General features: G+C 36.4%; 1 protein-coding gene across 1 annotated transcript; it reads left to right on the top strand.

Moving 5' to 3' along the window:
• The first annotated feature begins 11,308 nt into the window (after positions 1 to 11,308).
• On the top strand, positions 11,309 to 12,553 carry LOC117340423 (vegetative cell wall protein gp1-like). Its single transcript, XM_033902185.1, has one exon. The coding sequence runs from the start codon at positions 11,309 to 11,311 to the stop codon at positions 12,551 to 12,553; it is 1,245 nt and encodes a 414-aa protein (XP_033758076.1).
• The last annotated feature ends 6,097 nt before the right edge of the window (positions 12,554 to 18,650 follow it).

The following is an 18,650-nucleotide window of genomic DNA, read 5'->3' as shown; positions in this document are numbered from 1 at the left end:
GTGATATTTTTATATCACTTTTTAAAATATTTTCCACTAGTGAATTTTTTCTGATTTAACCAATCAAAATACTGCTTACAAACGATCATGGAAAAGTTAAAAGCTGAGCCGGTATATTTTACCATCAAAATGCAGAAACAGAATATCTACAAGTATCTTCAGTAATACTAAATATATTTCACTCATGAAGCTATTTTTTTTATATATTTTTCACTCATTTTACGCACTTGTGGAATATATCAAAATATTAGCCCCACTTTTGATACTTGGGACACTGTAATAACGACAGTACAGACATGTAAATTGTCGAATTTTCGAGACAATCTGCCCCTTTATCAAGACACAGGTAAATTACATACGATCACGTATAGACACATAACATGGAACAGTTACATAAAATATATATATACATATCCTCTATATATTTTGGACACAAATGTATAAGTTGTTCACTTGGTTACTGTAGAATATTTACAAAGCGGTGTTGCGCTAATTCTAATTATCGCAAAGTAGTTCTGACTGGGACAATCGCGATTTATTAGTTAATGAAACTCAATTATACAATTATACACTATATTGATTAAAAAGTACATGGTATAAACGTAGCACTAGTAAATCTAAAATAGAATAAAAGAATGCATACGGCGAATGAATTCCTTAATTGCGTTCATTTAATGTGATTGCAGTTGCGTTTACACATAACAATATTCACATAATAAATACGAAACAAGTATTTGGCAAATAACTACCGGTATAACAATTTACAAAGAAATGTTATATTACACAATTCAAAAAGCATGCCCGTAAATGTATTTTCATTGCCCTTCCCCAATAAAATAGTATGGCTTCATAAAATTTAAATATCCATGGTCCTTCCATTATGTTATGTACGACACGTTTTCTATGGAATCGTCATAAAGAATTTATCATAACGTCCTCTGTTATTGAAGGAAAATAATTGCGATTCAGAACGAGTAACGTATTTGAGACTTATAGAATTAAAACACGCTATGCTGATCTGAGTATTCAATTTATAGAATCCCATTGACTAACTATGTAACTATCCAAATCAATCTCGATACGAGTCATATTCACAACAAGCTATTCCCGAAAAGACACAACGAAAACCCGACGGATAATCTGGAAATTAAGTGATATTTCCATCGATTGCCTTTTAAGCACAAACGTTAGTAAACCTTATAATTGATTATACATTGTATGTAATGATATATTTTATAATGTACAATTATAACATGCACATTAATACCACGCAAGTCAATATTACATTATTTAAATCATCACATACAAAGCTATACCGTTCACGATATATATCACATTACATAAAGTATTACACACATCTATTCCACACACGATATATTACATTATATAAACTATTACACACACATCTATACCACACGATATACAAAATTATATAAGTTATTATATACACATCTATACCACACGATATATTACATTATATGCATTATCACACACATATACCACACACGATATATTACATTATATAAATAATTATATACAAATCTATACCACACGACATATTACATTATATTAATTATAACACACATCTTTACCACACACGATATATCAAATTATATAAATAATTATACATTATTACACACATCTATACCACACGATATATTACATTAAATAAATTATTACACACACGATATTTTACATGTATAAATTATTATTTACACATCTATACCACACACGATGTATTACATTTGATAAATTATCACACATATCTAATCCACTCACGATATATTAAATTATATCAATAATCATATACACTATACAGCTCACTATATTTTACATTATATGAATACTTATATATACTATACCACTCACGATATATTACATTATATAGATAATTATATACACTATACTACTCACGATATATTACATTATATAAACAGTTATATACACTATACCGCACATGATATAATTTATCGTTTCGTGTTCCTTTATAGAAGTTTAATATTTGACCCTTCCTTGTCAAAATCTTTGCCAAAAGCACAGAAAAATACTTTACTCGTCTCAGGACGCCATTCTGAAATAGTGCATAAATCTTTTCATGACATAAACGCTAAGGTTAAAGTACAATAGGAAATTGCATACTTATATAATACAATGTATAAGCATTGAAGCCTTGGTCTTTGATATAGATTATACAGCATTATACTATGATAATCAAAGCTAATTAAACACCAATGATTTGCCAATCTTGAATCCGATCGTATTTCGACCTCTGCAAGGTTGAACCCATTTGGTTAACTATCAAATGAACGATCTAGCCCGAGTAATGTACAGAAGGCCTATTTATCTCATGGTCCCTGTGTATTAACATACACAACAATTATCAGTAAATGCGAAAATGTTCAAGTTAGATTTAAACCGCACACCCTTACATTTAATAATTTTCTCGTCTACGAAAACGGTATACAAATACAAATGTACATGCATAATATTACTGGTAGGTATGTAATATTCTTCAACTTTATTTGAATTTAGATTTATCTCGAGATTATCGAGATATTGAAACCTCATACGGCTCTATCTTAGTTATCGATATATTAAGCATTTTATCACAATTTTAAATCCATTAGTTCATTTTAAAATATTGTATATATTTTGAATAGAATTTCTACAAATGCACCGATTAAATTTGTCTTCAGGCAATTTAAGTTTTTACATTCTAATTTAAACATAAATATATATTACTGTATACAGATTATTATGTCATGTAACCATACTGTCAGTAACATAAATTATATATACACATTGACTGTTTATAGCGCAATATTCACAAATCTAAGTAGTTTAATACGAAAGTCAAGCGTATTACCACCAATATTACCAGTGAAACTACAGTTAATACGCTCATACATGTATAGAATGGTGTACTGTATATATCAATCCAGCATTTATAACGTCATGATACTTTGATCAGGTGTTCAGATTTTCTCTTAGTCCCTGTTAATTCAAGTAATATCGGGTATGCATTGGTGATTTTAAGCAAACACGATCAATTGTAAGTTCATCGCACCGTGACTAAAGACTGACCAATGTTTTTTTTCTTGTTCACAAGCCACAATTAAGCGACGGTGAACTCATCAAATTAGTCTTTTCAATGGCAGGAATTTGATGCCACTCTATATTTCATTTTTATCATGACTGGACTACATAATTTAAAAAAAAGACTGAATTTTTTTAAATAACTTGGTATGTATCATTTTTAAATTGAAAATGCTAAGCCTAGTACGTGATTTTTTGTGATCTGACTACATTTGTACTATGGTTTATAAATCCTTCAACTCAGCTTAAAATTTTCGCCTTCATCTTAAATTCGCCCTATCTTCAAAGGGCGAAAATGGCGAATATTAAACGGGGGCGAAAATAACCAGGTATACAGTAATATCTGCTTATCTGCAGTGGTTGTAAAAAATAAGACATTAACACCTTTCCACACTACTTGGGAGTAAGGTACTATGGATTGAAAAACAAAAATATTCAAATACATCATATAGATGTTTTGTCATTCAAATATTACTTTATCAAGTATGAAATTGTAAAATTGGGTATATATCGTTCAAGATAGCTAAGTTATCAAATAAGAACTATTATGCAATGCGACAAACCTATGCATATCCGAGGATTGTCTCAATCCACGCAAACTTTAATATGATAAAATCCTTGGATCGCCCAAATCCCCCCAAACGTTTATATGTCTTAAAACCCGTGGACCGCCGCCCCTCCCCCTCCCAACTTTTTTATATAATTAAACCCTCGGATTGCTTAAACTTTTATTAGTTTCTCAATGCATGAAGTAAAGATGGGTTTTTTTTTCAAACTTGGGTGAAATCTGATATTATTAACTCTACGTTTATACCACGGAGACAATTGATATTAATTCCCTTGTGTGTTGACAATCTTTTGTACCTTTTTTTCTGTTGATGCTTCACTTACTATTTGTTTTCATTCCGTAAAACCATCCCAAAATACTTTACTTTATGCTACATTGTCATACACTTAGATGGAACTAGTCAGGCAAACGTTATAGCAATGTCTAATGATGAAAAGATAAACAACAGCCACACAATATAGAAACCCTAAAACACATATCGACAAAGTATAACTAAAGCATCCCCTAAACGTCAATGTTGTTCTGTCGATTCGAAATAATGAAAACATAATGAATATCTAGAAAACCAAAATAAAATCCGGAGCATCATGGCTCCATGCTAAAAGTATGTCCTTAAAAACCACGTTTACCTTATAAGGTTATTTTATAGCGATAGAGAGAAAAATGCGGAAAACACACAATGGCATCGTAATTAAAACCAGACACCAGGGTGAATATAATCATTCGCATTTTTTTAGTGTTTTGATATGTATGATAACATAACATCGACAGTATTCATGAAGGTGGAAGCCTATCAACGAAATTCTGCTGAGCAGTAGTTAAAGAGTAAATCACAAAAATGTTCGTATATATTTTCGTATACCTGTATACTCAAAATGGCCATATTAGATACCATCTATACCAAAATGTAGTTGTTCGTACAGTAGTAGATTGATATCAGTCTGTCTTATCTTATAATTTTAATTAACTATAATATCTCTAAATATTACATGCGCACAGTCAGTAATCCTTATGCAGAAGATATTTAACATTAGCAATCCAAATAAAAACAATTCATGAAATCTTTTTACAGGAGTGAACCTATTTACTAAAACCTCAAGCATGTTAAAACAGGTAGTCTGTTTCTAGCCGTGCATATTTCGCCCGCGAAATATTCGCGCTTTGTCGTTAAAATTCCCACAGTCAGCCCACTAAGGGTTAACTGTAGGACATATATTTTCTCTTTAATGTATAAGTTGAAACTTCATATATACAGTATACGTTATAACACATGGTAGATACAGTGACTAGTTCAGATGTTCTGAATACAGTATTATATGTCTGTCATCAATTTAAATCAATGACAGGCACTTGTACAAACACTATCAATACTTAAGGTACTCTTCACCGACTTTAGTATTCCTCACTGTTCAATTCCATGAGTGGGGGAATTATATTAAGATAGTATGACTGTAAAAATGTTCAGTTATTTATCAATATTTAAGGTACATTGTATATTGGTAGTGAAAAAGCTATACATCTTATACTAAGGTATATAGCTCATTTACAAAATTGATCAAAAAATAACTTAATCTTGTTTGTAACAAGCATTTCATTCGCTTAGAAATTTGTTGTTTTCAGTCCATAACGTAAAAGAAAATGACGATGACGTTTATAACGTTGCTTTTAATTTGTAAAAGAGTCCGTCAATAAAGTGAATGGAGTTGTTTTGTGTTATAACATAAAAATATATTCAAGTTAATCCTTATATGGCAATATAGATTTACACCAACCATACAAATCTAGGTCAAATCCCGGTAACGGCGCCTTCTCACAATAATACCTAGGCTGGGAACTTATTACTGTTGACTAAATGGTCTGTAGAAGGTACCATAATGGTGACTCCTCGCTAGGTATGCATACTGAAAGTCACCACACAGAACCGAAATCTGCAGTGGAGCTTTGTTCGTTCTCAGTTTGTATTGGAAGGTGTTGAAGTAGTGTGTCTTTGTGCAATCCGGTGTAATTACAGGATAAAGACGCTGCTGGTAGCATTTAGTCCCCTTCGTTGGTCATAACCTATGTTTCACGTTTTGATTATTTAAATAGTTATAATAATCAGAATATACACATGTCCTTTAACTTCTGTTAGAATCTTGTATCAAAAATTATGAAATTTATAGAATTCTGACATTTCTTTGATAGAGTTTCCTCCACAAAAGGCCCTCAACATCACTGACGAGTCTCAGAAAAAGACTGAATAATGCAGTTTGATTATATTTTTTTTTACTGTATCTTACTCTCTGTACTGAACAATGCTGATATTTTGAGTGTCTTTTGTTCAGTTTTAGGTCTTGTGAATGGAAAACCTTCAAATATTACATTTCCATCACGTATAACATCATATGTGACATAGTATATAACAAGTGTTATTATAATTCAAGTTAATTAAACAACGAAAATGTGGAACTCTTCTTCGTTAGAAGTGGAACCTAGATTATAGAGACATTCCTCCTTAGGGGCATCGTAACAGTAAATCCAGTCAAAACTTTAATAGTTTACAAGCCTATAAATTCCTACTCTGGTGCAATTTAACAGAAGTAACATGATGAACGTTTATTATGTATCCCGGGAAACCGTGGGGCTTGTTGTTGACATGTAATTTGTTATGCTGTTTGTATTTTTCACCAAAACATACGAACAAAGGCATGTTTCAGGGGGACATAATAAGCTCATTCGTATCGCACAAAATAGCCATGTCATTTTGCTCACAAGTGTCTAATGCACAAAATAGGAGCATTGGTTTGACCAGATTTGACTTTATAATATGTATAAACACTGTTTTTATTTTGACCTTGAAATGTAAATGGCGGTCGTGAACAATATCGCACAAATATGGCATATAGGGAGGTTTATTTATTTCAAACATCAAAAATGCTCATATTAGACACCTTAAACAACTTTTGAAATGGCAAGATGATTACTTTTAGAAAAAAAAATGTTCAACTGTTGAGTTTGATGTAAAATATGCCTATTTCAGGAAGAGGCCACAAACTCATCAGTTTAACAATTTGACTTTAAAAAAGTCATTCTTACTACGATCAGATGTCTTAAAAGTATAGTATTGGAGCATTTTAAATGATTGAAATGCCTTCCGTCATGCCATAATTGTATAATATACACAGTCGCCATTTGCATTTAAACGTCAAAACAAAATATGTGTTTATACGTACATCAAGTCAAAACCGGTCAAACAAATGCTCCTACCCAGTGCTAAAGACACCTGTGAGCGTAGCAGCGTGGCTATTTTGTCGGGTTTGGTCATTTTTATGACTCAGAATTATAACATGCTACATCTTACCACAAAGTAACTGTATAAAAAAACTAATAATATCAACAGCAATTTATTGGTGATTGTAAGAACCTACATGTCCAAACAAACATTTTGGTATATTACATGACTATTTTTGTGCATGTTTATATATTTATTCGTGTTTGAAACTCAACATGTTTCTGCTATATAGATGACCCTTAACATAACGATAGTTTTATCATTGTAGAACGCTTGAGTATCTGTGTGCAGTGGACAAGATGGTACCCGACCTAGCTTTCTGTGTATTGACTATTGATTGACAATCGTTTTGTAGTCGTTAGCATTTTTAATGTGCGTCTTACGTGTACAAACAGGAATTATTGATTTAAATCATAATGCATTAAATTAATCCCCGACACTCAACAAACTTTAGCCTTATATTTTGTCAATATCGACGCGGTCTTTTTGATTATAACAATAGGTTTGCCATTGATAACAATACACACGATGTATTGGACTGGTGTATTCTAACTAAAACAATAGGGTCGCCGTTTGTGTGGTGTTGTACGTGTAATTAGAATGGTCCTGATCTAGAACCTTTGAGATATCATATGATTTTTGTGTGCCAGTTATAGTCTGTCTCGAGAGGTCAATATACCACGGTAAAATCATCAATTACCGCCAATCATACACACGGAGGGGCAGTGTGATCCTGGGAGGGAATGATACAATAACCAGTTATCAGTGATCAGTCCCTTGTTAATCGCCCATTGTTTATTCTGTAGGAATGTACAATTTATAACACAGATTTATACTTCATCAATTTCCTTGTATAGCATTTAACGGGCGAACCTGTATCAGGGCTATCATTATCTGTATTTAAAACACTATATGTATATATATGGCTCGTCGGTCAGTCCAGCATTATCTGTATCTAAAACACTATATGTATATATATGGCTCGTCGGTCAGTCCAGCATTATCTGTATCTAAAACACTATGTGTATATATATGGCTCGTCGGTCAGTCCAGCATTATCTGTATCTAAAACACTATATGTATATATATGGCTCGTCGGTCAGTCCAGCATTATCTGTATCTAAAACACTATATGTATATATATGGCTCGTCGGTCAGTCCAGCATTATCTGTATCTAAAACACTATATGTATATATATGGCTCGTCGGTCAGTCTACCATTATCTGTATCTAAAACACTATGTGTATATATATGGCTCGTCGGTCAGTCCAGCATTATCTGTATCTAAAACACTATATGTATATATATGGCTCGTCGGTCAGTCTACCATTATCTGTATCTAAAACACTGTATGTATATAACTCGCCGGTCAGTCCAGCATTATCTGTATCTAAAACACTATATGTATATATATGGCTCGTCGGTCAGTCCAGCATTATCTGTATCTAAAACACTATATGTATATATATGGCTCGTCGGTCAGTCTACCATTATCTGTATCTAAAACACTATATGTATATAACTCGTCGGTCAGTCCAGCATTATCTGTATCTAAAACACTATATGTATATATATGGCTCGTCGGTCAGTCCAGCATTATCTGTATCTAAAACACTATGTGTATATATATGGCTCGTCGGTCAGTCCAGCATTATCTGTATCTAAAACACTATATGTATATATATGGCTCGTCGGTCAGTCCAGCATTATCTGTATCTAAAACACTATATGTATATATATGGCTCGTCGGTCAGTCCAGCATTATCTGTATCTAAAACACTATGTGTATATATATGGCTCGTCGGTCAGTCCAGCATTATCTGTATCTAAAACACTATGTGTATATATATGGCTCGTCGGTCAGTCCAGCATTATCTGTATCTAAAACACTATATGTATATATATGGCTCGTCGGTCAGTCCAGCATTATCTGTATCTAAAACACTATATGTATATATATGGCTCGTCGGTCAGTCTACCATTATCTGTATCTAAAACACTATATGTATATAACTCGCCGGTCAGTCCAGCATTATCTGTATCTAAAACACTATATGTATATATATGGCTCGTCGGTCAGTCCAGCATTATCTGTATCTAAAACACTATATGTATATATATGGCTCGTCGGTCAGTCTACCATTATCTGTATCTAAAACACTATATGTATATAACTCGTCGGTCAGTCTAGCATTATCTGTATCTAAAGCACTATATGTATATAACTCGTCGGTCAGTCCAGCATTATCTGTATCTAAAGCATTATATGTATATAACTCGCCGGTCAATCTAGCATTATCTGTATCTAAAACATTTATTTATATATATGGCTCGTCGGTCAGTCCAGCATTATCTGTATCTAAAGCATTATATGTATATATAACTCGTCGGTCAGTCTATCATTACCTGTATCTAAAGCATTATATGTATATAACTCGTCGGTCAGTCTACCATTATCTGTATCTAAAACACTATATGTATATAACTCGTCGGTCAGTCTACCATTATCTGTATCTAAAACACTATATGTATATAACTCGTCGGTCAGTCTATCATTATATGTATCTAAAACACTATATGTATATAACTCGCCGGTCAGTCTAGCATTAATGTATCTAAAACACTGTATGTATATAACTCGTCGGTCAGTCTAGCATTATCTGTATCTAAAACACTATATGTATATAACTCGTCGGTCAGTCCAGCATTATCTGTATCTAAAACATTATACGTATATAACTCGTCGGTCAGTCCAGCATTATCTGTATCTAAAACACTGTATGTATATAACTCGTCGGTCAATCTAGCATTATCTGTATCTAAAATACTATATGTATATGTATGGAGTAATATTGATACTCGTCTGTCAGTCTTTATTCTGTATATATATATAGGTAAAGCATATGAGTATGTTGGTATAGATGGTGTTATCAAATTTAGTAGAATTGTTTTTGTTTTTTTTAGATTTACATTAGTTTACTACCATTCCCAAATGATGATTCTCTTTAATGATGTTTAACCGAGACAACTGTCATTCATACTTTACTTTTCACATGATTTTTCGTCATTATTTTATTTATATTCTACTCAGTGGTACTGATATTGTAAATTAATTCATCAAAATCTTATATAGATACTAACTGTTTTAATTCTAATTCTGTTTTGCCAATTTTACTATAAACAATACATACACATGATTGTTAAAGTATAACATCAATATGTCTATAGACTTTCTGTCTGTTCCTTCTCTATGTTGATCTGTGTCCTCTGTTTCCACACGTGACCCACCATTCGTTAATTAAGAAATCGAATTGTCTTGTATTGGTTTATGGATAGGAATTGAGAGCTTTGCGTGTGCGGACTTTTGACTTGAAGTCTCCTTGCACTTTTATTCCATTGATTTCTTAAAACAAATACTACGGAAGTGCGTCATTAATTAAAACATGTCCATAATTACAGAATATGTACCAACTTAATGTTTAGAAAATAACCTTCAAATCCCACATCATGTGGAAATGTGGGTGTGTCTTTCCTGACATGTCGACAAGCAGTGCATTCTACAACCTAACATAAAACAGGGATGGATTATATTCCAACATGTCATCACAGACCTGAGCTATCAAGGTCAGATGACACCTAACGACGACTTTATAACTAACTGTAAATAATACATAGAACATTTGCTTTTCGCGAGTGTTTGGATAGATGGGGTGATCCGTGTTAGAAAAATATTGCTACTGTAGCATTCCATGTCTCGGTTTTGAAATCGTTGATGTCACGAATCAAAGATCTGTCTCCTCAGTCGCAATGTACATAACACTTAGAATCTTAGAATGAGCAAAAATGTGGTAATAAACGAAACGGGGGCTCTTAATCAAAATCGGTAAAGCGCGGGAAAATATTAACGAAACAGTTTTACACGGGGAGCCTTGTAAGCGGACAAGAATACCAGCTCCGGTATTATTTGTTTTATTTATCAATATTATTCTAGTTTTTCTTTCTTCTGCTGCATCGATGACAGCAAAACCGTTAAAATACATCTCTTACTACCTACGCTTCATAGCAGGCATATTGAAGAGATGTATTTTAATTATATTGTGAAGACAGCCGCAGTGCAAGTCAGAACAAACAAATTCTGACACGGTTGCCCCATCTAGCCAAATGCAAAGTTGGTATAAAGTAGTTATTAGATTTTCTCTGGCCAGGAAATTTTAGTTCTTTGATGACATCATGTCATGGAACTTTGTGATTACAAAGTCTCTACTCGAGATGGTACAGAATACTTTTGTACGTTGTAGCACTTGTTACGTTATCATCGATCTTTTTCTTATTTTATAATCTTCAATGTTAAAAGACGTGGTCATGGTCGTAAATGAGGATATACAGATATACACAACACTGCCGCACCTCAAACACTGAGAGCCAGTTACAGCGGAGACAACCCAATCGAGCTACAACACAGCCTCCCCGTCCCGACAGCGGCTCCAAATACCCAACACAGCCTCCACGTCCCGACAGCGGCTCCAAATACCCAACACAGCCTCCACGTCCCGACAGCGGCTCTAATGACCCAACACAGCCTCCACGCCCCGACAGCGGCTCCAAATATCCAACACAGCCTCCACGCCCCGACAGCGGCTCCAAATATCCAACACAGCCTCCCCGTCCCGACAGCGGCTCCAAATACCCAACACAGCCTCCACGTCCCGACAGCGGCTCCAAATACCCAACACAGCCTCCACGTCCCGACAGCGGCTCCAAATATCCAACACAGCCTCCCCGTCCCGACAGCGGCTCCAAATACCCAACACAGCCTCCACGTCCCGACAGCGGCTCCAAATATCCAACACAGCCTCCCCGTCCCGACAGCGGCTCCAAATATCCAACACAGCCTCCACGTCCCGACAGCGGCTCCAAATACCCAACACAGCCTCCCCGTCCCACCAGCGGCTCCAAATACCCAACACAGCCTCCACGTCCCGACAGCGGCTCCAAATACCCAACACAGCCTCCACGTCCCGACAGCGGCTCTAATGACCCAACACAGCCTCCACGCCCCGACAGCGGCTCCAAATACCCAACACAGCCTCCCCGTCCCGACAGCGGCTCCAAATACCCAACACAGCCTCCACGTCCCGACAGCGGCTCCAAATATCCAACACAGCCTCCACGTCCCGACAGCGGCTCCAAATACCCAACACAGCCTCCCCGTCCCACCAGCGGCTCCAAATACCCAACACAGCCTCCACGTCCCGACAGCGGCTCCAAATACCCAACACAGCCTCCACGTCCCGACAGCGGCTCTAATGACCCAACACAGCCTCCACGCCCCGACAGCGGCTCCAAATACCCAACACAGCCTCCCCGTCCCGACAGCGGCTCCAAATACCCAACACAGCCTCCACGTCCCGACAGCGGCTCCAAATATCCAACACAGCCTCCACGCCCCGACAGCGGCTCCAAATATCCAACACAGCCTCCACGCCCCGACAGCGGCTCCAAATACCCAACACAGCCTCCACATCCCGACAGCGGCTCCAAATACCCAAAGTGCCGATACCCAGCGTGCGACTCTAAAGAAACCCAAAGCAGGTCGAATGAAATGCTAAGATCTTGATACGAATGTGAAATATACCCAATATTTTCTTAAACACTATTCGCAGACTTTGGTCTCCGGTGAATGTCACATTTCCCGTATGGCGTTTGTTTTAGTGTTCGTTCTTGTTTCGTTTGTTTTTGTGTGTGTTCCGGTTCTAGTTTCAGAGATATCTTTATTATTGTCCTTCAGAACTCTGTGTTTAATATTGTAACCTTTATATCGTTACAACAAAGTGTTGGCAGTTTTAGAAATGGACATTGGCAAAAGTATTAAAATGTTTAAACATGTTAACAGTTCGGAGATTCGGATAACTTTGTATATGTATATTCAGACTATTCTTGTTTATATGTTGATTGTATGATGTAATTATTCTATTTGTGAATCTTCATTTGTGGAGGAAATAAAGAGAATAATATGCGTGTGAATATGTACTCGGATGAGTAGGTCCGGCCGTTATTTCTGTGATTGATATATACCTTTATCAGTTCGTTACAAGACATTGGTGAGTTTAGATAAAGTTGATACGAAACACGTATCTACGAATAAGGATTTTGTTTAAACAGAAACAACTTTTTGTACCGTTTGTCAAGGACTGCAATTGCTAAATTCCAAAAAAAAAATAATATAAATTTCCGCACATATATTTTGTAATACATTTGATGGAGTACGTGCTATCATAGCATAATTCTAACGGTTTTTGAAGGTATAACATTTTATTTAATTGAACAGCTCAGCTAAGCAGAATAACTTTATGTATTCCTATCAGTGTCGCTACCATCGAAAATCAAAGGGTGGACGACCCCATTGTCTGTACGATGGTTACAAATGATTTGGAATGTTGCCAGTCGGCCAGTACCCGTCCAGTACCCGGCCAGCTGTGGAACAGGCCACAACTGCGTCTCAGGAGAACTATACAATGCCAAGCTAGTATCAAATGTACATTGTTTTATTGTCTTTTGACAAATATGTCATTAAATTAAGAGCTATTGTATAAGAGATTTGACTGGAAAATTAGAAATAGCGATAGATATACACAGGAGTCGTGTTGTACATAGTATAACCACTCGAGACTTCAAAAATCTTCTCGCTCCGACAATTCTGACCCGTAATTCACGATTTTATTACAGATAATACCACTATGTTTTAAAAGTCTAGATGTCACATAAAAAATGTCAAAGTCGTTACTTACTAAAGTACGAATTAATTTACGGTGTAGCCGGGGAGTACACTTTACAGGTTACAATAGGGCGTACAGACACGCTATATATTATTGTTCATGTTTGCTAGATAGTATTTGGAGAATTGCTGATATAAGCTTTTTGGATGCCCTACTCTTTTGCTTTTTTGCAATAAAATTTGAAAATGAAAAAAAAAGTGTTATAAATGGTTATCTGGGCATAAATGTTTTCACCCATTTTCATTTTCCCGGCGTCCCCTCTGGATTTGTCGCACTGGATCCAAATATCGCTGACGAGTCCTGGAAGGACGAAACATCTGTATGGTGTCTCTAACATCACTGACGAGTCCTAGGAGGACGAAACATCTGTATGATGTCTCTAACATCACTGACGAGTCATAGGAGGACGAAACATCTGTATGGTGTCTCTAACATCACTGACGAGTCATAGGAGGACGAAACATCTGTATGGTGTCTCTAACATCACTGACAAGTCATAGAAGGACGAAACATCTGTATGGTGTCTCTAACATCACTGACGAGTCATAGGAGGACGAAACATCTGTATGGTGTCTCTAACATCACTGACGAGTCCTAGGAGGACGAAACATCTGTATGGTGTCTCTAACATCACTGACGAGTCCTAGGAGGACGAAACATCTGTATGGTGTCTCTAACATCACTGACAAGTCATAGAAGGACGAAACATCTGTATGATGTACCTAACATCAATGACGAGTCATAGGAGGACGAAACATCTGTATGGTGTCTCTAACATCACTGACGAGTCATAGAAGGACGAAACATCTGTATGATGTACCTAACATCACTGACAAGTCATAGGAGGACGAAACATCTGTTTGGTGTCTCTAACATCACTGACGAGTCATAGGAGGACGAAACATCTGTATGGTGTCTCTAACATCACTGACGAGTCATAGAAGGACGAAACATCTGTATGGTGTCTCTAACATCACTAACAAGTCATAGGAGGACGAAACATCTGTATGGTGTCTCTAATATCACTGACAAGTCATAGGAGGACGAAACATCTGTATGGTGTCTCTAACATCACTGACGAGTCCTAGGAGGACGAAACATCTGTATGGTGTCTCTAACATCACTGACGAGTCATAGGAGGACGAAACATCTGTATGGTGTCTCTAACATCACTGACAAGTCATAGGAGGACGAAACATCTGTATGGTGTCTCTAACATCACTGACGAGTCCTAGGAGGACGAAACATCTGTATGGTGTCTCTAACATCACTGACGAGTCATAGGAGGACGAAACATCTGTTTGGTGTCTCTAACATCACTGACGAGTCATAGGAGGACGAAACATCTGTATGGTGTCTCTAACATCACTGACGAGTCATAGAAGGACGAAACATCTGTATGGTGTCTCTAACATCACTAACAAGTCATAGGAGGACGAAACATCTGTATGATGTCTCTAACATCACTGACAAGTCATAGGAGGACGAAACATCTGTATGGTGTCTCTAACATCACTGACGAGTCATAGGAGGACGAAACATCTGTATGGTGTCTCTAACATCACTGACGAGTCCTGGAGGGACGAAACATCTGTATGGTGTCTCTAACATCACTGACGAGTCATAGGAGGACGAAACATCTGTATGGTGTCTCTAACATCACTGACGAGTCATAGGAGGACGAAACATCTGTATGGTGTCTCTAACATCACTGACGAGTCATAGGAGGACGAAACATCTGTATGGTGTCTCTAACATCACTGACGAGTCATAGGAGGACGAAACATCTGTATGGTGTCTCTAACATCACTGACAAGTCATAGGAGGACGAAACATCTGTATGGTGTCTCTAACATCACTGACGAGTCATAGGAGGACGAAACATCTGTATGGTGTCTCTAACATCACTGACAAGTCATAGGAGGACGAAACATCTGTATGGTGTCTCTAACATCACTGACGAGTCATAGGAGGACGAAACATCTGTATGGTGTCTCTAACATCACTGACGAGTCATAGGAGGACGAAACATCTGTATGGTGTCTCTAACATCACTGACGAGTCATAGGAGGACGAAACATCTGTATGGTGTCTCTAACATCACTGACGAGTCATAGGAGGACGAAACATCTGTATGGTGTCTCTAACATCACTGACGAGTCATAGGAGGACGAAACATCTGTATGGTGTCTCTAACATCACTGACGAGTCATAGGAGGACGAAACATCTGTATGGTGTCTCTAACATCACTGACGAGTCATAGGAGGACGAAACATCTGTATGGTGTCTCTAACATCACTGACGAGTCATAGGAGGACGAAACATCTGTATGGTGTCTCTAACATCACTGACGAGTCATAGGAGGACGAAACATCTGTATGGTGTCTCTAACATCACTGACGAGTCATAGGAGGACGAAACATCTGTATGGTGTCTCTAACATCACTGACGAAGTCATAGGAGGACGAAACATCTGTATGGTGTCTCTAACATCACTGACGAGTCATAGGAGGACGAAACATCTGTATGGTGTCTCTAACATCACTGACGAGTCATAGGAGGACGAAACATCTGTATGGTGTCTCTAACATCACTGACGAGTCCTGGAGGACGAAACATCTGTATGGTGTCTCTAACATCACTGACGAGTCATAGGAGGACGAAACATCTGTTTGGTGTCTCTAACATCACTGACAAGTCATAGGAGGACGAAACATCTGTATGGTGTCTCTAACATCACTGACGAGTCATAGGAGGACGAAACATCTGTATGGTGTCTCTAACATCACTGACAAGTCATAGGAGGACGAAACATCTGTATGGTGTCCCTAACATCACTGACAAGTCATAGGAGGACGAAACATCTGTATGGTGTCTCTAACATCACTGACGAGTCCTAGGAGGACGAAACATCTGTATGGTGTCTCTAACATCACTGACAAGTCATAGGAGGACGAAACATCTGTATGGTGTCTCTAACATCACTGACGAGTCCTAGAAAGACGAAACAACTGTATGGTGTCTCTAACATCACTGACGAGTCATAGGAGGATGAAACATCTGTATGGTGTCTCTAACATCACTGACAAGTCATAGGAGGACGAAACATCTGTATGGTGTCTCTAACATCACTGACGAGTCATAGGAGGACGAAACATCTGTATGGTGTCTCTAACATCACTGACGAGTCATAGGAGGACGAAACATCTGTATGGTGTCTCTAACATCACTGACAAGTCATGGGAGGACGAAACATCTGTATGGTGTCTCTAACATCACTGACAAGTCATAGGAGGACGAAACATCTGTTTCATGTCTCTAATATCGCTGAAGAGTCCTAGTGGACCTATCTAATTAAAAGATTCTGGAAGTAGTCATTTGATTGGCTAATCCAAAAGGTTACCTTGACGTGACCCCTTATGGGATGTTAGGTAGATGTTCATGGAACGTAGTGAGAATGAGTATCTAGATTTTTAGATGACGTCTTTTACATCACTGACGGGACCTAGAAGGACGAAACAGCTGTATGATGTCTGTTACATCACTGACGAGTCCTAGAAGTTGAACGACGTAATTCAGGGGTATAGCTGTTTGACTATATTTTCTAATTAGGCCACAGATTTCCCACACATATCTTACAATTGATAAAACTACATTTGTATACAAGAGTCTTTCAGAGTATTGTATAACAGATACACAAGGGAAGAGAATATTTCAAATCATGTTTCTTGTGAAATAGAAACAAACTTTAGGATTTGTCACTCAAACGTTTATATCAACAGTACAATTATTATATAATCGTTACCTTAACAACAAGTGCCCGGCTTAAATTAGCCCACTAAGAACACATTCGGCAGGCCATATGAAATAGGTGTTTGATAGGGCGAAAAGAAAACCCTGTAACAGTATGTTCTTTAATAAGTTTAATATATTCAATACACTATATAGATTGTCATTTGACATGACACCTATTACAAGCCCTATAGTGTGAGAACCCACATAAAATATCTTAACAAAAATGTATTAAATTTCAGTAATAATGATTCATACAAACCGGTCATTTTCATAAAAATAAAAGATTATAATATTTTTTTCCAATAACACTGCCAAAAAATGGAATTTAGAGAGACAAAAGTTTAGTAAATACATCAGGAACAACAAAGAGCATGGCATTAATATCCAATTAAGGTGGTTCCACATATTTTGATCCAAATTTTTTTCTATTGTTTAATTTTCTTTAAATTTTGTCAACTAAAATAAGTATATACACACTGTTAACAAGCGATTTTGTTTAAAGTTTTGATCACCAGTTATGGAGATACAGTGTCTCAAATCAACCATCCTTGACATAGAATAGGATCAAAGTGATAAGTTGTATATTGAGGGAAATTGTCTCTGAATCAGAATGTGTTATTGTATATCACTATATTTTTTTTACTTTTAAATGAGAAATGGCATTGCTCTTAAGATAGTTAGGACTTAGTTTAGTTCATAAAAGCTCTTATCTCCATTATGTTTACGATAATGATGTTACAAATGGTCAAAAATGGGCTTCAATTTCGATTTGGATGTTAAATTGGGAAATTAATTGTGAAAAATCTATCGTTTAATTTTCTTCAAATTTTGTCCTAGTCAACCATTATATGAATTGAAAGCAACATCACTTTGTAATTACCTTGAAACCAAATTGTTCTCAAACTTCACTCTTAATATTTTCCTCTGTTAATTTGATTAATGAAACACATATTCTCATAATCTATACATACCAATTAAGGTTGAACATATTTTTTTTTATAAATTAAGTTCCACAACTTGTAGCTGTTATTCATTTATTGCATTTAAATTTTCAAATTCCAAACAAAATTGAAAATATGAAAATAAATTCTAGGCCATAGACACAATAAAAACAGCCAGATTTAGGAATCTCTAAATTACAA

Source organism: Pecten maximus, chromosome 13 (genome assembly GCF_902652985.1).
Source record: "Pecten maximus chromosome 13, xPecMax1.1, whole genome shotgun sequence".
Taxonomy (NCBI): domain Eukaryota; kingdom Metazoa; phylum Mollusca; class Bivalvia; order Pectinida; family Pectinidae; genus Pecten; species Pecten maximus.
This window is presented reverse-complemented; position numbering and strand designations above follow the sequence as displayed.

Bases quoted from the DNA above. Each gene is read 5' to 3' on its own strand.
- LOC117340423 (XM_033902185.1), top strand. From the start codon at position 11,309: ATGAGGATATACAGATATACACAACACTGCCGCACCTCAAACACTGAG.